Here is a 22,083-nt window from a genome sequence, read left to right on the forward strand (position 1 = left end):
ATCAATGTCAACCCTACTGTCACGGACACGGTACTTCCAACCGCACGTGACTTTAGGTGTGGCTATCAGGGGTCACTCACTCAGTCTCTCACCCACCTTGCACACAAGTTAGACTAACACAAAAGCACCCCAAACACCAACCAACACCCACAAAACTCATTCGCTGCCACCATCTATCATTCACAGGCGATAGAAACCTAATGTGACTATTCCCCTGTTCTCTCTAACAGGTAATAACTCACAATACACCAATGCATTAAACACTCAGTATAGTCAGTTAGTTCCTACTGACTCAACAAGTACTTCAGCATGCAGAGGGTTAAGGCTCACAGTTACACTCTTTCAGGCTAGGTTCGTTTAGAGCATCAAAGACAATCTTATTAAATTCTCTTTAATATTATAAAAGGTATAACAGTGCAATATAAAAAAAGATGTTACAAAAAGAGACATACATTCAATAATACAATTACAAACAGTTGTAAAATAAAAGGGAAAACATGAAAAACGTATACTTAACTCCAAAGAATAGAATTCCTGGTCCTGGAGGCAAGGGGAAACAAACGGGATAACTTCCAATTGCAATTGGTCCTCCAAAGTAAATCCAAAGTTTAGTCAGAAGAGCTGACTATTTATTAGTGATTTCAGGGCATCAGGTAACTGCACACTCCCCCCTCCCTCAGGAATGTAAGGGGGCGTGGCCTAGCAGGACACAGATTGAGTTTGTATGACCTCCTGTGAGTAGGAACTGGACCAAGAATATAATGACCATAACTCTCCATTGGAACATAGGAGAGAGATGATATATTCATTGGTTATTAATTCTCTCAGGGATTCCATAGATACTAAACATCAATACTGTGTGACCTGCCCCTGCCCAGATATCCACATCTAATATACAGAGTACCAAACCTAGTCATGTTAGGACTCGTTGGAAAGATGAAATTGCCTTGAACCCATCACCAGTTTTTTATACTGTTGGTACAACAGGTATGGGTTCTGTAAAGATAAATATATTTGAGTATACATTATATGTGACCTTCACTTCACCTTTGAGGGTCTTGCTGGGAACTTTGTTCTCACTCCTTGGGCTTCCCCCTCCCCATGGAATGGCTCTTATCAGCCAGGGCATGGAGGAGGGCATTACAGCTCTGACCCCTCTGACCATAGTGAAAAGAGGCCTGTTATGTGTCTAAATTTAGATGTTGGCAGAAATATTTCTCATGATACCTTGGCCTGTTTTATTAACTATTACAGGCCTGTATCATGACACCTACCAACTGAAACATCCTTAAAACCTGCCTGAAATTACCTCAGATACAGACATTCAGAGTTGCAGGAAAATGATATGGGGCGTGGCCTGTGCGACAAATCTAATGGCAGTAATATTTGGGGGAATGACTACTTTCTGTACTGGATTTGCTACTATAAGTTTAAAGGTTCAGGATGACCACTTATCTGACCCCTGACCAAAATGTCAGCCCTCATAAACGAGCTTGAACCTGGCTCTCGCCCTGATTGGCTGACGTTGAGCGAGATATTCCAAATCCGATCAGTGATTGGTTCACATAGTAAGTGCTGGTATTTTGATTGGTTGGATAGGTGACAGCGACCCAGAGGTCGATTTGTTATTGTTTGTGGAATGAGGTAAGAAGGCAACGGCAGAATGGGATACCGCTGAGTCACGGTGCCAAGGGTTATACAATCGGCCGAGCCCCGTAGTCTTGCTGAGTCACAGCCGCCAGCACTAGGACCCACTGGAGCGGCAGATTGGTAGCATGCGCCCTGACTGGCCGGGCTGAAGGAGAGAGACTGCTCCTAGAACTGAGAGACTGACGCCACGAGACTGCACGGAACCGGCTGAAAACTCACAGCTAGTGGAGAGACAGTTCTGTGTGCGAGCGATAGAGAGAAAGAGCGTCTGTAGCGCCGGATTACTGTGCCTGAGAGACCTCCCTGTAGCTGTGGGATTTGAAGCTCTTAAAGAAAAGCTGAACGGTGAGTCTGGCACTAGAGTCTGCCCCTCCCCCATTCTGGCACTACTATTCAATTATTTTATATTTGCCTGTTTTACTATCACATAGCACTGTCATAAGGGAAGGAAAGCCGGGCAGCAACCTGTCAGTGTTTTGTAATCCTATTTACACCACAGTTAAATGCGCCTGCAGTCCTGTAGCAGTTGCTAAACTACAATTCTCTCACTCCTCAGTAGATGCTGCACATGGACATAACCAGTTAGCCAAATACATTTTTGGGGCAACTGTTTAACCAAGTCACCCCTCACACCTAAAACAATTACAGACACTGGGCTGCCACAACTCTTTTTCCAATAATGCTGTGGCTGTGGGTTGCTCTGGCCCCTTTGCTGCTAGCCTTGCTAATTGAATATTTAGAAGTGTTGTTTATCTTTGTTTATACATGTTGCTGTTGTTTCTCCTGCCAGGGGCTCCTGCTCATACTTGAAGATGGTGAAACTGGGCAGTTACTGCGAGCACAATGGCAGCATTTCCCAAGCCTGGCTGGATAGAGGCCTCTCCCCTTGCTTCTACTTCACCCTGGTCCCGTCTGTGCTCCTGAGTTTCTCTTTCTTATTAGGAGCTTTACAGTCTGCCATATATGCCCGGCACAGTACCAACATGGAACCTAAGTACATCCCACGATCACGTCTTTACCGCCTTCAGATACTGCTGTCTGTGGCACTGATACTGCAATACATCATAGGTCTGATCTGGCAGGCTGCAGGCACTGATATTGTGTATGGGTACATGATTGTGCATGGCTGTCTCTCTGTAGGGGCCTGGGGATTCAGCTTGTGGCTACTTTACTTGGAGAGGACAAGGGCCCTAGTGCGCGAGAGGAGCAAAGGCCATGGAGTTGTGCTGTTATTATTCTGGGCACTGGCATTTGCTGCAGAGAATCTGGCATTCATTTCATGGCAGAGTCCTAACTGGTGGTGGCTATCACGGAATACTGTTCCACAGAAGGTAGGTCTATTTGTACTCATTACTCTCTGAATTAGTGTCAGGCTTGCACTGAATAAGAAGTGGGTTGTACCTAAACCAGGGTAAATGTTACCCAGCCCCTGTTTAGCATCTCTTTATATGCCATTTGTCCAGGGTTGGCCTTATGGTAAATAGGGCCATGTGCAAAACAGCGCAGTGGTCACCCACTGAAAATAAGTACCACTAGGTGGAAAGCTGACTTAGTCATCGTAGAAGCTGAGTTAAAAAAATCTATAATTTTTACTGTAATTTGTATTTATATAGAATAATAACCCCCTTATTTTTGTTCCCTGTGCTACCACAACCCCAAAGAGGGCAGTCTTTGTTATACAGGGAACTCTAAGTATCACTCTGATATTATAAGGGATAATGTACCCCAACTGTAAAGTATAAGGGTATTAGAAGTTACTGAGAAGTTCTGGGCCAGATTTACATAGCGGGCATCCCTAGGCCTGCTGACATTCGCACACATTTTCATTGTCTGGACTGGAGTAAGGGGGATTGGCGCAGAGGAAATGTAAAAAACTATTGTATCTCCTGTAAAAAGTTCCAAACTATTATATCTCTGCGCATCCCCATTTATTCCGAACTAATGTGGGTGTGGTTGTGTAGCACGCCGCCCCTAAAATCCTGCCGACCTAGGTCTGGGCCTTGGGTGCCTTTCCAAATGTCCGGGCCGGGCCTGTCTGTGAGGTACAATTCAGAAGGCTGAGTTATACAGATCAGGGGACTCTGAGACAGCCACACAAAATACCTTGTACTGATGTGACATATCTATTTGTTGTTTGGGATTCAGATGCAGTTTGGCCTCTGGATTACACGATATGTGTGCACGCTCTTCCTGTTCATGCTGGGAATTCGTGCACCAGGCAGACCGCACAAGCCTTATATTCTTCTGATAAATGAAGATGAAAGGGATGTGGAGAACTCACAAGTAAGTAGAAATGAGAAGTTGGTATTTTGATACTTGATGGCAGAGCCATTCCTTGTCCTACCCTACACTGTCTATAGGCCCGGACTGGGTGTGGGTTCTGGCAAATGCCAGAGGGGCTGCTATAAGGTGCCATAGAAAGTCAGTATTTAGTGGGCTGGTGGGGGCTGTTTGGGACCTGAAATGCCAGGGCCTATTTTGAGTCTCAGTCCAGACCTGGCTGTCTATCTTCATTTCAGATGTCCTAGTCACCTGTGTGGCCCTATTTCTGTCTTTCACCTAATTTACTTGATCTTGTTACTGGTTCATTTATACTCCATGTATTCAGATTTTTGTAATTGTATCTCTTTTATTTTTAGCCTCTCCTGAGAGATCCACACCAATCCACCTGGCAGGGATTCAGAAAGAAGTTACTGCTGGTGATCCAATACATTTGGCCACGTAGGAATGTGCCATTGCAGCTACTGGTGGCTATGTGCATGGGGCTGATGGGATTGGAGCGGGCCATTAATGTCTTTGTTCCCATATATGCAAAGAATATCGGTAAGTGCCTGGAACACCAAAGTCCCCAGAAACATCTGCCAGTTTAAGTAGCATCTCAACAGGGCAATAAACCCATGTTCCAATGGAATAGCACATATTCAAGCATTTCTTTCTGTGCAGAACAGATCATGTGATATATATTCTCTCTTTGTAACAGTGGATGGGCTAACAGATGGTTCTGCGTGGCACATGCTAGCTGTGACTGTCTGCATTTACGTTCTTCTCAAGTTTCTGCAAGGTGGAGGAGCAGGTAATTGTGGGAACTGCAGTGCTGACCAGTCCCTGCATATCCAAATTAACACTGATAAAATATCTGTTTTGTATTTTCTCAAACTCCGTTCTCTTGCGCCTTCCCAAGGTACAACCGGATTTATCAGCAATTTGCGGACCTTCATGTGGATACGAGTCCAGCAGTTTACCAACCGGGAGGTGCAGATCAGGCTCTTTGCCCACCTTCACTCTCTTTCCCTACGTTGGCATCTCGGTCGCAAGACAGGTGAAGTGCTCCGCAGCGTAGACAGGGGAACCAGCAGTATTAACAGTCTTCTCAGGTGAAAATATTATTTCCAGTAAATAGAATTTCCAGCTAAGAAATAATGCTCTTGTTTTGTAATATATTTGCTCTGCTCTCCTCTTTTGTATTCCAGTTATATTGTGTTCAGCATACTTCCCACCATTGCTGATATCATCATCGGAATTATCTATTTCACATCTTTCTTCAATGCCTGGTTTGGGCTGATCATTTTCATCTGTATGACCTTGTACTTAAGTAAGTAGGAACCTCTAAGATCTGATCATGAATGAAGATCTGTGTCTCTGTGTAGGCAAAACTATTTGGACTGCTAAGCCAGGGCCAGACGATGGTGGATCTCCACCTGTGTTTCTCCACAGGTGGAGAATCCGCTGCACTTCTGCTCCTGGTCTGCTTACACCTGGAAGCCTTGTTTCTACTTGTTTGCAGGCAGACGCAGCTGATATCAGCGCCGAAACGCGTCATTTTGCATTTCGTGCCAAAATCCGACCACAGTTTAAAAGACTAGGGGCGGAGCACAGCAGTAGATTTTCCGCCTGCAGAGAATCCTCGATGTAATACGTTGTCTGGCCCTAGCCTTAGGCTCCTGCAAAGCAGATTAATCTCTTCTAGTGCGTGCAACTAATCTCCTCCAAATGCTTTCCCATTAGCAGTAAATTGAATTGCTTGGAAAACATGAGTCGCTTCGGCATTTCCGAAGTTGCCTAAAGTTTCCTCCCGAGGCAAGATCAGAAGTTGAAAGAAACTGGTATGAACTAAGTGGGGCAAAAAGTCTCTAGATCAGCATTGAACTATGAGTTTTAATACAGATAACCTTGCCACCCAGCCTTTCTTGGATCTCTCTTAATATACCTGCCAGTACACCCACTTCTGGGAGAGATCTTCATGAAATGGAGGATGACAGGCTCAGTTATGGCCATGTGTACATAGATATTTGAAGGAATTAAGGGAGGGTTTACACAAAGCCCTCACCCCCCCCCCCCCGAAATGTTGGATTCACTACACAAATCAGACTATGGCTTGATATAAAGGACAAGGAGCCTAAATTATATTTGTGAGTGCTATACCTATTCTTTAATGTTTATGCATAATGTCTAGCTCATCTTCTTATTTTCTGCCCCTGCAGCTCTGACCATCATTATCACCGAATGGAGGACCAAGTATCGTCGAGAGATGAATACCAGGGACAATGAGGCTAAATCCCGTGCTGTAGACTCCTTACTGAACTTTGAAACGGTAACCAAGTAATTACTATTTGTATAAGGCATGAGAGTGGGCCCTGTACAAACTGCAGCTGTATGAACATCCCATGTTATAAATGCCATAGCAGTAAAACCATCCCCTCCCTATACTTTCTGTATAATAAACCCCAGCATATCTGTTCTGTTGCAGGTGAAGTACTATAATGCAGAAAGCTATGAAGTCGACAGATTTAACGACTCAATAATGAAATATCAGGTGAGACTTTTACAATATATAAACAAACCTGTTACATTTGCAGGCCTACAACCCCAACAAACATGATTAAAATATTACATTTTGATTTTTGAAATCACACTCCAAATTCTATAGACATGGAATGTCATATGTCTCTATAAGTCATTGAACCCATTGTAAATACTAAAATACATAAATGTTTAATTATTTTTATTGGCACACATGGCACAAACTGGCAAAATATTCTGCTTTGAATTAATGCAACTCTAGGATGCACCTACCCATCAAAACACTTTGCCCCCCAGCAAAGCCTTTCCAGTATGTGTTTTTGCTATAACCATCAACCCATCCTCCATAGCAGCACATCTTTCCCATTAATCCACCAACCTCAGAAGCTTAGATATTGTAATTCATCCTCCTCAGATCAGATTCTGTATCAACTCAGCATTGACAACTACAAGGCCTCCACATTAAAATATCCTTCCAATCTACCCTGCCTACCTAGCAGCAAAACATTTATATGAGTGCAGCATTCCTACCCCTAAGCACAGCCTTCTAAACAGGAAAGCATACTTATCAGTGCAGAAGTGCAGCCTTCCATCGGCCTAAACCTCTCCACCCAGAGGCATAATAGGAAGCAAACCCTGCAGTTGCAGTGGGCCCAGGAGTGCAAGGAGCCCAGTGAGACCCTGATTAATGAGCAGTTTCAATATATCTTTGTAGAATAGGTCAACTTAACAATATTTTGGGGCCCTAAATTGAATTTGCTATAGGGTCCAGTGTTATCTGATTGCGCCATGCTCTCCACCCCTGCAGGCTCCCCAAAACAATCCTCCCCATCATAGTCATTTTTTCAGCAGTGCAGCCTTTTCAATACATATCTTTATGTACAGTACAGTCTTTCCATCAGTGTAACCTCCTGTATTGCATTTGTTACCTGTAGCTTTCTGAATGGAAGGTTAACGCTTCACTTGCCATGCTGAATCAGACCCAGAATCTTATCATTGGGCTTGGGCTGCTAGCTGGTTCTCTACTTTGTGCATACTTTGTTACTGAAAATAAGTTCAAGGTAAGTGAGGGTCATAAAGGACATTTGAAATTGGATCATTAAGTTATATATCTGCACTACCCAAAATGTTGATTACTTGATACACAGGTGGGCGACTATGTGCTCTTTGGAACCTATATCATCCAGCTGTACACACCCTTGAATTGGTTTGGAACTTACTACAGGTAAGCTATGCAGTGTCAGCTTCATAGCAGAATAATTCTAATGCTCCAAATATTCAGGAAAATTATATATTTAGCTAAAATATGTTAAAGCTGCTTATTATTCAGGGGTCCCACAGCTGGCGGAGAGTACCTATTTTTAGGCTAATGCCAGACAAGGCTGATTCTTGGCCGGTGGATATCAGGCTTCACTGCTCTGGAATCTGAAATTGAGGAAAAACCTTTTCATTAAAGGGAATGTCAACTCAAAAAACAATTTTTTGCCTAATAAAGAAAACAATTCTAATAACACATTTTCAATAAATGTATATTGGAAAGTGGCTTAGCATTTTGTTTTCTTTTATTAGGAAATTAGAATTTTGGTGTTTGCTTTCCCTTTAAATGTCTTCAGGTAATCTTTGACCCATGTCTGAATAAAATGTTTGATGCCAAAAAGCCATTTTGTTTATTTTTTAGGATGATACAAAGCTCTTTCATTGATATGGAGAATATGTTTGAACTCTTCAATGAAGACCAAGAGGTAGGTTTAAACTATAACAGGTTCTATGAGTACTCCGTTTGTTAGTATATTAGATAAAGCAATGTCTCCATTCTCCCTTACTTCAGGTAAAGGATGCAGTAAATGCCCCAGCGCTCATGTTCCACTCTGGAAAAATAGAGTTTGAAAATGTTCATTTCAGTTATTTGGATGGGTATGTATGTTTAGGGGATGGTATTCTGCTACATTTGTATAACACAGTTTGTAGATGAAATCAGGTTCCTAACTGGCCTTTATCTATCTGAGGTGCAGGGGAAACTGCAGAATTTCTTTATTAGGGGATATGCTAATAAAAACCTTCAAGTAGCAAACTTTTTAGTCATACAATTTATATATTGTCTCTTTTTTCCTTTCTAGCAAAGAAATACTTCGGGATATATCATTCACAGTGATCCCAGGACAGAGTGTAGCACTGGTAAGTATTCAATAAAATTATTCAATTTATTCATATTGAATGTGTTTCTAAGTTGTACCTTACATACAGAGTCAGTGAGAAGATTCTGTGAATCACAAGTCAGCTACCAAGGCTCCAGATATTATGAATCCAGTCATTCCCTTCTTCTAATCACTTTCCACTATATAAACTACAATAACTTGGAACAGATGCCTCCATAGACTTCTTAAAGTCAGAATCTCGAAAGAGTCTCAAATTAATTTATAGCAGGAGAATACAGAATCTAAAATTTTGCATTTCCACCAAAAAGTTTCTTTCATCTCTGATGATTCTGTTCTTCAGGTGGGTCCATCTGGTTCTGGGAAAAGTACTATTATACGGCTCCTCTTCCGCTTTTATGATGTCAAAGGAGGTGGTATCAAGATTGATGGCCAGGATATTTCCAAGGTAAGTGGCATATGGGTCTAGTGCTGGCCCATGTATGGTGCTTGCTTCTTCTGGAATTTAGTTCTCTTTGTCAGTGTTAATGCTGAGCTTGCACATCCCTACTTTCTCTTGCCTAGATTGGGGGACACAGGCACCATGGGGATGAAGATCCTGTTGCTTGGAGAAAGGACACTAAAAGGTTAAAGTGGCTCCTCCTCCTCCTGCTCTGGGCTTCATCCCCGCCTACCTCCTCAATCCCCAGTTTTCTTTTAGTGTCCTCAGAAGGAGGATGGACACTTCGTGGCTGGGAGCAATGGTACAGATTTATTCAGTATCATGCCACTACTGGGGTCAGTGTTTCTCTTCCAGAACCCCTCCAGCCAAGGACTTCTGATCTGAAGATGCTCTATAGCCTTCCCGCTCTACGGAGGCTGCAGGCTGGGGAGCTCCCCCCCCACACTACCCTGGGCACTGGTTCCCGCTCTCCGGAGGCTGCACCAGTAGCCACGACGGAGGGTATATCTTTTATTGAGCATTCCTGGCTGGCACAAGGAGGTAAGTCAATTCCCTCCTCCCTCCCCCCATTACATGCTGCCTGTCAGCTCTGCAGAAAGCCATTTACTTTCACTTTCACTGCTATTCTCTCACACAGATTTTCCTAGGCATTTAGTTTCACTTTCACTGCTATTCTCTCACACAGATTTTCCTAGGCATTTAAGTTTCACTTTCACTGCTATTCTCTGACAAAGATTTCCCTAGGCCAGGGATGTCCAAAAGGTAGATGGGATCTACCAGTAGACCTTTAGCTGGTCATCAGTAGATATAAAGACACTGTCAACACACAGTTTGTCTAAATCACCCTCCTGTTTCATGCTTTTTATTTGATATTTATGTTAAGGTTACAATATACATTTTCTCATGAATCAATATTAAGTCATATTTTCCATGGAACAGAATTCTAACAATGCTTTTATATATGTAGATCATAATGGGACAACAGCACTAAAAGTAGTCCCCGCATTGGTAACTCAGTGCCATTCCCAGCGATCTTTCGCGCCACCATCTGGCGATGCGTCTGTTTCATTGTGCACGAGTCGCTGCACACGCGCCTCACGGGCGCCATCTTACTAAGGTACCATACCAAAGCCCGGGAAACCTCTCTGGCAGCCATTTTGGATCCGCATCTCTCTCTCCAGTACTGAGCGTTTCCAGCCTCACTGTCTCTCACAGAGAAGAACAAGGTACCATTCCTTCCTACCTTGGTGAATAGGTAGTTACACTTCCCTTACTCTTTCTCTAGGGGATTAACACTTCCCTCTCTCTATGGGACCTACTGTGGGATTTTTCACTACTTCCCTCTGTCTCCACAGATTGCACTCTAAGGGAGAAGTGGTTCACTCCCCTGGACTCTCCTAATATTCCCCAATATCTTACTTACTGGGTTGCACTACATAGTATAGCCATGACGGGCAGGGCAGATGACCAGTCCCTTCCCAAGCAGGCAACTGCATGTACCACCAATGCAATTTAGTATTTGGCATGGGCTACTTGCAGACCTAAATTTGCTAGTGTTTTGGCTGAGCCAATATGTGAAGCCTGTAAGACTGCAGCAGTCACTGCACAATTACAATCCCACACAGCCCTACCAGCCAGCTCTGCGACAGCTACGGCTAATCAAACGAGCTTGGATTCTGAATGGTGTGCGCTCTATCTCTAGCGGGTCTACAAAACCTAGCCAGAATTCCAGAGACTCTAGATACCGTCCTACAGCACCTATCTACAGAGCCTCACAGACCGGTCACTCAGCAGTCGGTCACAAAGCGACCTCCCCTTTCCCCACCTGTTTTGCCTGATGAACAGGAAGAGGCATTGGGAAGAGGGACAGATCCTATCCGCAGATGAATAGGATCAGGATACCCCTAGATCACAATGAGAGGTCGAGAGCCTGATTCAGGCACACCCCACCTTTAGCAAACCAATAACATTTTCAAGAGGCAAAAGAAGTCTTCTTGTCTTTCCAGCCTATGAACAGCTGGGTGACATTGTTAAAGCACAATGGAAAACGCCAGACCATAGAGTCCAATTTTCCATCGCTTTACTCAAACTTATCCTTTTACTTTACAGACCTTGGTCTTCACCCCCAGCAGTGGACCCACCCGTCTCTAAATTGTCAAAGACCACCACCATTCCAGTAGTCGATGCGGATTCCTTTAACGATCCTATCAACAAACGTCTTGAGGGTTTCTGCAAGTCGATTTTTACAGCAGCAGGCAGAACTCTTCGACCTATTATTGCCACCCCATGGGTATCCAGGTCAATGGAAGTTTGGGTGGAACAGGTGGCCCAACCTCTTTCTAGCTCCGATAGCGGACACAAATATATAAATTTGCGTAGCAGTCCTGGACGCGGCTAAGCTCGTCACATGGGCTTCGGCATAATCCATTGCAGCCAGATGTTTCCTTTGGCTAAAAAACTGGTCAACAGATCTTACCTTGAAGTGGTCTCTGCTTGGTCTCCCATTCTCGGGGAAAAAAAAAAAAAAAAACAAAAAAAAACAACTTTTTGGTGCTGAACAGAGAAGGAAAATTCTCAAGCTACAGAGCCAGAGGTCCTAACATGAAAAGCAACAAGCTCCGACCCGCCCCAGATTCCAGTCAAGGCAGAGCACGTCTTGGTCAGGAAGCAGAGCAGCACCTAAGCCCGCACGGGACAAAACAGCCTCCGCATGAGGAGGTGCCCACCCCTGAAAGCTAAACCCTTTGGCATACGCTTAAGTCACTTTCGGGAGGTGTGACGGCATAGAGTACTGGAACCCTGGGTCCTACAGATCATTTCTATCTCATAGAATTCGCTCAGCTACCTCCGAGGTGATTTTCCATCTCAAGGCTCCCTACCACAGAACCCAGGCACTCAGCTTTCCATGGGGTTCCAAACGCCCTGACTGCCTCCGCGGTAGTAATGGCGGTCCCTCAAAGGTAAAAGGGGCTTCGGTTTCTACTTAAACCTGTTTATAGTACCCAAAAAGGATGGATCTTTTCACCTGGTGCTAGACCTAAAGGCACTAAACGACCATGGAAAGAAGCACCACTTCAAGATGGAATCCATCCAGTCAGTCCTAATGTCCCTGGACACAGAGGATTTCAGGGCGGTGATCGACATCAAAGAGGCATACCTGCATGTCCCCATACATCCCAACCACCACTGGGTCCTTCACTTTTCAGTGGCAGGAGAACATTGGCAATCCCTGGCACTCCCCTTCAGACTATCCTCCGCGCAAAGGCTATTCACAAAGGTCATGGCTGCGGCTCTAGAGGACCTGCGACTGCAGGGAGTGAGTGTCGTACCATACCTGGACGACCAACTGGTAAAGGCCCGTTCCATGGCACTGGCCACAACTCATCTCCAGACACTAATGCTGTTAGGTTGGCAGATAAACTTCCAAAATTCTCGATTCATACCTTCCCAGAGTACTGAATATTTAGGGCTTGATCTAAATTCTTCATTGGGAAGAGCCTTCCTTCCCCAATCCAAGATCACCTCCATGCAGGGGCTCCTGCCATCTCTGCAAAAAATGGATCAGGTACCTTTAAGGTTGCCATGAGAGTGCTAGGGACTATAGTGTCATCCTGCGATTCCATATGCGCAGCTCCACACCAGAGCCATGCAGAGCCTTACTCCAACACCAGAGGAGGAACTGAGCGAACCTAAACTGCAGGATTCCCCTATCAGATCTAGTTTGAACCTCTATCAGTTGGTGGCTTTGACCAACAACACTTCCGTCAGGAAAACCCTTCCCCAATCACCAGTGGACAGTCATCACAACAGTTGCCAGTCTACAAGGTTGGGGAGAAGTATTGGGAGACCTAACCGTACAGGGACGTTGGTCACAGAAAGAACTACTCCCCATCAACATCCTGGAATTAAGAGCAATCTACCTGTCATTGCTCCAATGGTCAGGCAGACTTCAAGATCTACCTGTAAGAATACAGTCAGGCAATGTGACAGCGTTGGCTTACATCAACCACCAAGGAGGCACAAGGAGTCAAGCTGCCCTCGCAGAGGCACAGCAAATTCTTCTGTGGGTGTAAAACACGGTACCAGCTATCTCCGCAGTTCATATCCCTGGAGTGGGCAACTGGATAGCAGATTTTCTCAGCCGAGAGACCTTAGATCAGGGAGAGTGGAGCCTACACCCAGAGGTTTTTTCAACTGATTCTGGCAAGGTGGGGCACTCCGGAAGTAGACTTAATGGCATCCAGGTACAACAACAAGCTTACGAGGTTCTTCACAAGAAGCAATGACCCTCTGGCCCTAGCATGGACACACTGGTGGTTCCGTGGCAGTTTCACCTAGCATATGTCTTCCCACCACTGGCACTTCTGCCAAGTGTAATCAAGAAGGGTAGAAACAGTTGTAGTGGCACCCTACTGGCCACACCACACTTGGTTCGAAGAGCTCATAAGTTCATCAGTGGACGCACCATTCCACCTTCCAGACAGAATGGATCTGTTATCTCAGGGACTGATCCTCCACCTGAGTTCACCATGGCTGGATTTAACGGCATGACACTTGAAGCCATAATCCTAGCCAGATCAGGAGTTCCAAAAAAGGCCATACCGACCTTACTAAGGGCCAGAAAGCCCGTCTTCGCACGCATCTACCACAGGGTATGGAGGACATTCATATCCTGGTGTAAATCTAAAGCCAAAGACCCACAGTCCTGGGACGAAAGTAGCCTATTGTTATTCCTTCAGGAGGGTTTAGAAATAAGGGCTGGCACTCAGCTCACTGAATGTTCAGGTATCAGCCTTATCTATCCTTTTTCAGCAGCAGCAGCTTGCAATGCTGCCCAACATCAAGACCTTCCTACAGGGAGCATTGAGGATGATACCGCCATACCGTCATACAATCCCTCCCTGGGATCGCAATATGGTACCTTCTGTATTGCAGGAGCAACCGTTCGAGCCATTGGCTCGATTCCATTAACTCTGCTGACTTTTCAGGTAGTTTTCTATTAGCCATCACTTTGGCTAGACTAGTTTCAGAACTAGCAGCTCTATCTTGTCGTCCACCATTTTTGATTTTTTACAAGGACAAGGCGGTGTTGAGACCTACCTAGGATTCTTCCTAAGGAGTTCCATCTTAACCAGGACCTGGTGGTTTCTTCATTTTGTCCTGAACAAAAGACATATTTGGAACAGTTACATATGTAGATGTGGTTCGTTCTCTCAGAACATACACCAGGGCTACCAAGAGTAGAAGGAAGCTAGACAACCTCTTTGTCTTACCAGAAGGACCACGGAAAAGCCTTAAGGTATCTAAGGCCACCAATGCAAGATGGATTAGGTCAACAATCTTGAAGGCCTGTGAGGTACGAGGTAAGACCACACCCTTCCAGGTTCAGCTCATTCTACTTCTTCACTCAGCACTTCTTGGGTGGTTCGCCTCCAGGCTTCAGCAGAACAGGTCTGTAGGGCTGCAGTGTGGTCATCCACACACACCTTTTCCAAATTCTACAAGGTGCATACATCGCCTCAGCCGAAGCGAGCTTCGGCAGGAAAGTGTTGCAGGTGGTTATTCCCTGAACACTAGGGGTAAAAAGTCCCGCCCTCATGGGTAGCTTTGGGACGTCCCCATGGTGCCTGTGTCCCCCAATCTAGGCAAGAGAAAAATAGATTTTTGTACTTACCGTTAAATCCTTTTCTCTTGTCCTACATTGGGGGACACAGGCCTTCCCTCCCTGTATTGGTTCATGTTAATATTGATCAGGTAATATCTTATATAATTTTTGTTGTTCAAATAGCAACAATTTCAAACAGCAGGTGGTTCATACCGTGCTTAGCTTGCATTGGGGAGGAGCTCCTTCTCTTCACATGGGCAATTGGTAGGGCTCGTCATCTCTTCTTCGGTCAGAAAACTGAGGATTGAGGAGGTAGGCGGGGATGAAGCCCAGAGCAGGAGGAGGAGGAGCCACTTTAACCTTTTAGTGTCCTTTCTCCAAGCAACAGGATCTTCATCCCCATGGTGCCTGTGTCCCCCAATGTAGGACAAGAGAAAAGGATTTAACGGTAAGTACAAAAATCTATTTTTTTTGCTTGTAGGTTCGCCAGGAATCCCTACGCTCTCACATTGGGGTGGTACCTCAGGACACAGTGCTATTTAATGATACAATTAGGAGCAACATACGCTACGGGCGGGTCAGTGCCACAGATGAAGAGGTGGAGGAAGCCGCTGCTGCTGCTGATATACATGAACGCATACTTTCTTTCCGTGATGGTGAGAATCCGTCTGCTACTTTCCCTGAGATTGTTTTCCATTATGTTTCTGTAAAACATGTTCATAGGTTCTTCTGCATTGACAGAGAGTTCTGTATGTATATTTAGTTGGCTACTTAATATTGTAATCTACATACGATTTGAAAAAGCATCCCTTTCTTACTCATCAGAATAGGCCATCTCAAAATGATTGTCTCAGAATCCATATTAATCACTACAGTGTCTCTTAGGGCAAGGTCACACAGACAAGTTAACACCTAAAGCTGGCCATACATGGGCCGATAAAAGCTGCAGACAGACCTAGTCGACAGCTTATTGTCCATGTGTGGGGCCCTCTGATGTGCTACCCCGATGTTCCCCAGATGTAGATCAGGCAGGGTTAAAAATCCCGTTGGATCAACGAAGAGATGCCAACCTGCATTGGCTGCATTATGATCCGATCGTTGGGACCTAGGGCTCTCTACGTGTATGGCCACCTTAAAGCACTATCCAGTTGTAACATGTTGCAGGGGGGTTCAGATTAAATCTTGAGACCCTATGGCATTTAATTTATAGAGTTAACTATCAGATTACTACGATTAGCTTGTTGCATGTTTTCCCAATCTGATGCGCAGGTATAACGCTCTGAGACAAAAATGTGTTTATGGGAAAGCCCTTCATAAGCAAAGGTCTCGGTTAACATTCTGAGTTGTGTGCTTGGTACTTCTTTAGGCATGCTGTGAACTACTTAGGTATAGAGAAACAGTTTTTTTGGTTTTTTTCTGATGGTCAGTGACTTTTACAGCCAGATAGAATTTTCAGTTGCTAGTCAGAAAGAGGCAGAATAAGAAGGCTAATAATTTAAAAACCTTAAACAGCAAAAAATAAATAAATAAATAAAAAGGCTATAAAGTAGCTTAAACTAGTCCCATCTATTACACAATAAAGTTTTATTTAAAGATGCCATTTATATATTCTATATAAAGTGCTAGTGAAATCAATGCCTTATAAAGAATGGGCAATAGTAAGTGTAAATCTGATCACATAACTTTTGTAGGATATGATACACAGACTGGGGAGCGAGGACTGAAGCTGAGTGGCGGAGAGAAGCAGAGGGTCGCTATTGCTCGAACCATTCTGAAAGCACCACAGATTATTCTGCTGGACGAGGTGATTTATGGTTATAGCCTTTGTCAAAACTACCATGTGAAGCTTAGATCTGTCTTCAGCTGGCAGCTCTCCAGCTAGAATAAAGGTCACCTACCTGCATGAATCCAGGTTTTGCAGTGGAAGGGTGATGGAATTGTTTTGGAGCACAGTATGTTTGTCCATGTTGTGAATAAGGGCAACAGCCCAGAAGGTTGAATAGATAATTTACATGCAGGCTTCTGTGTGCATATGTACTCCTGAATGGAACCTATTCACTGTCCAGGTGTACCTATGGTTCCTGTTCGTATCTGTATTTTCGAACGAAAGAATGAAAGAAATTTGAATTTCAAGCTATTTTTGTGTACTTCGACTAAGGAATAGTCCAAATTTGATTTGAATTTGAAAAAAAAATTGAAAATTGTAATATCGAAATGTATCATGTACTGTCTCTTTAAAAATTCGACTTAGACCATTCGCCATCTAAAACCTGCCGAATTGCTGTTTTAGCCCATGGGTGACCTCCTAGAACCTAGCTGGAGTTAACTGGTGGACTTTGAAAAATCAAAGTTTTTTTTTTTTGGGAAAAACTTCGAATCGAATTCGATCGGATGCGCTATTCGTTCGATTTGAACAATTCTAATTTGCCCGAATACAGACCTATTCGATCGAAAACTGACCTATTTGACCAAAAAAAACTTCGACTTAATTTCGGTTGGTCTTTTTGAATTCGAATTTCGACGTTTTTTTCAATTCGAAATTCGACCCTTGATAAATATGCCCCAGAGTGATACACACTTTGATCTTGTAACACTTGATTATATGTTCCATCTTGCAAGACACCTGAATTACTTTACAAATGTCTGCCTGTACATATCCATGTAATTGTATCATTAGTTGTCAGTTTAATAATGTTTCTCTCTGCTGCTTCCTTTTCCCACACAGGCCACATCTGCTCTGGACACTGAAACAGAGAGAAATATCCAGGCATCTCTGGCCAAAGTCTGTGCTCATCGTACAACAATTGTTGTTGCCCATAGGTAAGTCCTCTTTGGCTTGCCTGCTTCCCAACCATGACAAAACCTAGAAATGTTAATTCTCACTTTTGAACCATATAATTTGACGCATGCTTGATAATTGTTTATTTTATTTACTTGTTATATGTAATTACATTGTAAATGTAAAATATAATAAAAACATTAATCAAAAAAAAAAATTAAGGAAATTTAGATTTTCAGATTGGAAGGATAAACACATTTTCAGTACATAGTCCCTTTATATAGGCCATGTTGAACATAGGTGAGTATTGCCCCCTTCGAAACACCTAATAATGGCTAAAGGAATATATGATGTTAAATATAATAATAAAACATGTATTAGGAGGCAGCATATATTATATATTGTGTATTATATATAGCTATGTTTTTTTCATTTTTTTTACATTTTAACCTATATATTTTTCTGTTATGCAGGCTTTCAACTGTGATAAATACTGATCAGATCCTTGTGCTGAAAGAAGGACAAATAGTAGAACGTGGGAGGTAAATACTCTTTCTGTGCAGAATCTTTAAAAAACTGGTATAACTTTTGAAAAACGATATCAAATAAATTACTGGGCTACCTGTGACACTCTAAACAGGCTCTGGGTCTGCCTGAAATTTGGAAACTTGTCATGAATTCCAAATTCCATTTGCTATTAACACTATATAAGAATACAATATGATGCAGAGCTATCAACTCTCCTTAAATTTTTGAATTTTCACAACCCCCCCCTCCCGTGTCCAGATTCATATGAACACTCACTGCACATGTGTATTGAGCATTAAGTGACATTTGCTCTGTAATGTTGTGACAGGCCACTCCCACATTCTCCCCTGCACAGCAGCAGTCAAAGTTGCCTTTTATATAGCGTTGTAAATAGAATATGGAAGTCATACAGCATTGTTAGCCAACTGAAGAAAGGATCTATGTAGCATTATTAGAAAAATGGAATTCATAAAATACATAGCATTATATGCAGATAAAATTTAGAATTTATATAGTATTATTAGCCAATGGAATTAAGAATTTACATTTGCCTAATATTCTATATCAATTTTAAATGCCATTTTTATCAATTCTCTATAAATTTCTGAATTTTATTTAGTAGCGATGCTATACAAATTCTAAATGTGTTTTCTATCCTATAATAAGTTGGCCTCCCAACCACTCCCCAATTATTCCAAAGCCCCACCCACTTTCCAGAAACCCCACCGATTTCTTGACCTGCAGTTTTCCGCCTCAGGACCCCCTTAATTCTTTTTATTTTACTTTGTAGACACGATGAGCTCCTGCTTAAGGGGGGAGTCTATGCTGGAATGTGGCAGAAGCAACAGAATGGCAGCGAATCTTCTTCAGACTCAGATTCCGAAAGAAAGGATCGGACATCAGAAAAATTGCAGCCCCCAAAACCAGCAGCCAGAAGAGGCCATTAGCCCAGGAGCATTCATTGAAACAAGGTTCTAAAAAAGGAAAAACCAGAGATGTAATGCAACTAGGTTGCACTAGATGGGCTAAGTTTGGGCTTCCTTGGTGCAAAGCTCTTTTTATGCAACTGAATGTCTTCATAAGAATTGCAAAGCTCTTCCTATTTATAAGCTACATTTTTTAAAATATAAATTGGTGTTTTGAAATATATCTAAGGGTAGGATGGAGAAAACTAATATTCTGATGTAGGGATGTTCAATATACCTCACCAGCTGATCTTTGTAGTGCAACTCCAGCTGCCAATGCAGCATGGATATCCTTGTTCAACCACGAACAAACAACGAATGAATTTATTATAGAGGAGTATTTGTATGTGAAAAACAAGGGATTCAGTGACTGGATCATAGTCCATTGCACACACCAACTCTGCACCTGATGATGCATTGGCACATGTACTGCTTTTTGCAATGCAGCTATGATACAGCTATAATTGCCCCCCCCCCCCATTCTCCACACTCACTTTAGTTTCTTGCCAACCAATGATAGTGGGTCCTCATACCCATTTGCATAAGCCAGAGCAATGGCAGAGAAACCCAGAAACTATGCTACCCTCTGAAGGGCAGAAGTCACATCAATGTCCAAGTTACCCTTTAAAAGGCATCAAATATTTTATTGGACAGTGAAGTGAAAAGCATTAGCAGTTGTAGAATTTTCATTAACGAGATACTGACATCAGAAAATTAACCTTTTTTATTATCTATCATAACATTGTCTTTGAATGATAGTTATAATTTTGCCATCAAAGTATTTACCTGATGCTTTTACATGACCTTTCTTACTACTCTGTTCCTCTATGAGGGGGCTGCCATATTGTGCAGCAGTAGTCCGTTAGCCTTAAAAACTCAAACTGACATGTTAAGAAGGGACAGCCAGGTTGGCAAAACATGCACTTCAAATAACAATTACTTACAACAGTAGAACTATCAGTAAAAAAGCAAATCAACATGACCTATTGGTAACTTTTAATGTAGATTAATATTTTTCAAAATAAATTTTTCAGTGTCAGTATCACTTTAACTCATGTACACAAGATCAGTATCAGATTGGATTTCTTAGGACCCACCAGAGAACCTAGGGAGCCCACTGTCACAACTGTTAGAAGTAAAACATTTTGAATTGTACAGCTATAAGGTATATCTAAGAAAGGGCTAATGGGGATTGACTTTCAAAGGGGTTTTCTAGGGCCTGGGCCTCCTGAGAGATTCCTGGGACCCTGACAGGCTAGTCCAACCCAGCTCAAGATATTTATTTAAGGGAGTATAGTGGGTGTCTTTGAAATGTAAGGTGTGTACAATGTACCGTATATACTCGAGTATAAGCCGAGTTTTTCAGCCCCCCAAAATATGCTGAAAAACGCTACCTCGGCTTATACTCGGGTCAAGCACAAAAACGGTCGCCGGCGTCTAAGAATAGTCGCCGGTGTCTAAGAATAGTCGCCGGCGCCTAAGAATAGTCGCCAGCATCCAAGAATAGTCACAGGCGTCCAAGAATAGTCGCAGGCGTCCAAGAATAGTCTCCAAGAATATACGCTGGCGTCCAAGAATGGTCGCCGGCATCCAAAAACCGAGATGCCGGCACCTCCAATGGGAGCAGAAACCCTCAATTTTTTGATTGAAACTTACCAGAAGCTGCTGCATTTCTCACCCTCGGCTTATACTCGAGTCAATAAGCTTTCCCAGTTTTTGGAGGTAAAATTAGGTACCTCGGCTTATACTCGGGACGGCTTATACTCGAGTATATACGGTATCTGATTGAGGCCGACTGTTATATTCCATGGCACTACATGATAAATCGGGAAACTGGTGTTTAATAAAATTTGTGCAGCAATATTTATTACTGGATCTTCACAAATAAACAATCTTTTGTATGATCTCTGTGTGTGTTGTGTCTTGTTTGCCAACTTTTATTTGGGGTTGTCCACTAGTAGGGTTTTGTACAGGTGAAAAGGTGGTTCTGATCTACAATCGGGAGGGTTAGATGTTTCCCTATCCTGGGTTAAAGTATTTCCCTGGCAGTTCAGTAACTGGCCAGTGGTTGTCAGGGTTCCCTAGTCTTTAAAAGTATAGTCGCCATCTGCTCCTCATTCGCTGGAGGTGGTGTACTGAAGAGCCTGGCATGGAATTAGATCCCCGTAGGAGAAGTGGGAGGCAGGATCAGGGTAGTTAGTAGAGCAGCCAATGGCTCCAATGAGGAGATGAGGAAGGGTTAGTACCGCCAGTATAAGGACTCAAGTGCTCACCACTGTGAGCAATGACTAGCACTGGGGACTTGTTCACCGATCTGTGAGTGCTAACACTGGGGTGTTGTGAACACTACAGTTGAAAGTGTAAGAGTACCATTTGAGGAACAAAAGTCTTTGAAGTAATTGATGTTTGTACCATCTAATTAGCACTAGTGATGGGCGAATCTGTCCCGTTTACCCTAAAAATTTGCAAAACACCAAAAAAATTTGCAAACGGATTGAAGTGAATGGACATCAAAATAATTTTGACGTGAGTGACAATTTTTCTACGCGAGACTATTTTGTCCAAATGCATTAAAGTCAATGGGCTTTTGAATAGTTTTGATGCGCTACAATTAAAATGCAAGTGCCAATTTTGATGCGCAACTATTTTTTTTGTCGCTGGCAAATTTTCGGCACAGTTTTGCAAAAACATTTGCGGGCGACGAAATGCGGAAATTTGCCTCAAATCCATGTCTGGTTGAATAAATTCGCCCATCACTAATTAGCACCAGCAAAGGGATTGTGGACCTTTTAGTCAAAAAAGAGCTCATTTTGTTTTAAGAACTATTGCCATCTAAGTTATTTAAGAGATCAAGTTTTATTTTGAATTGAGTGTAATAAACTCTTACTCCTCCAGTTCAGAGCCCAACCCCTGCTTTAATGGAAGTTGCAACTGACAGAGCTAGCAAGTTAAGACCAAGAAGAATACAAGTGGTTATATTTGTATTTTGGTGTTACATTCCCTGTAGCTGGGAATAATCTGGATTTCTTCTGCCTTGGGAAGTTAAAAGAGAGAATTTGACAGTTTAGAGAGCCATGGCATGTGGAATGGTTCTGCATTAGCAGAAATGAATTTGATACATATACAGGGCAGCCATCAGGGGGAGAGTTGTAGGGGGCCCG

General features: G+C 43.0%; 1 protein-coding gene across 1 annotated transcript; it reads left to right on the top strand.

The window, feature by feature from the left end:
* Window positions 1-1,604: 1,604 nt before the first annotated feature.
* Window positions 1,605-19,461, top strand: abcb6.L (ATP binding cassette subfamily B member 6 (Langereis blood group) L homeolog). The gene is made up of 20 exons (XM_018235710.2): window positions 1,605-1,995; window positions 2,441-2,981; window positions 3,796-3,933; window positions 4,290-4,473; window positions 4,631-4,723; window positions 4,832-5,024; window positions 5,121-5,242; window positions 6,132-6,241; window positions 6,398-6,463; window positions 7,386-7,511; window positions 7,599-7,675; window positions 8,129-8,192; window positions 8,279-8,364; window positions 8,568-8,625; window positions 8,947-9,051; window positions 15,132-15,306; window positions 16,342-16,454; window positions 17,376-17,470; window positions 17,903-17,971; window positions 18,748-19,461. The coding sequence occupies exons 2-20, from the start codon at window positions 2,463-2,465 to the stop codon at window positions 18,902-18,904; spliced, it is 2,550 nt and encodes an 849-aa protein (XP_018091199.1). The 5' UTR covers window positions 1,605-1,995; window positions 2,441-2,462; the 3' UTR covers window positions 18,905-19,461.
* The last annotated feature ends 2,622 nt before the right edge of the window (window positions 19,462-22,083 follow it).

This window comes from Xenopus laevis, chromosome 9_10L, assembly GCF_017654675.1.
Source record: "Xenopus laevis strain J_2021 chromosome 9_10L, Xenopus_laevis_v10.1, whole genome shotgun sequence".
Taxonomy (NCBI): domain Eukaryota; kingdom Metazoa; phylum Chordata; class Amphibia; order Anura; family Pipidae; genus Xenopus; species Xenopus laevis.

Bases quoted from the DNA above. Each gene is read 5' to 3' on its own strand.
- abcb6.L (XM_018235710.2), top strand. From the start codon at position 2,463: ATGGTGAAACTGGGCAGTTACTGCGAGCACAATGGCAGCATTTCCCAA. The intron at 6,464-7,385 runs GTGAGACTTTTA...TGTTACCTGTAG, and splicing joins ACTCAATAATGAAATATCAG to CTTTCTGAATGGAAGGTTAA. The intron at 7,512-7,598 runs GTAAGTGAGGGT...CTTGATACACAG, and splicing joins TTACTGAAAATAAGTTCAAG to GTGGGCGACTATGTGCTCTT.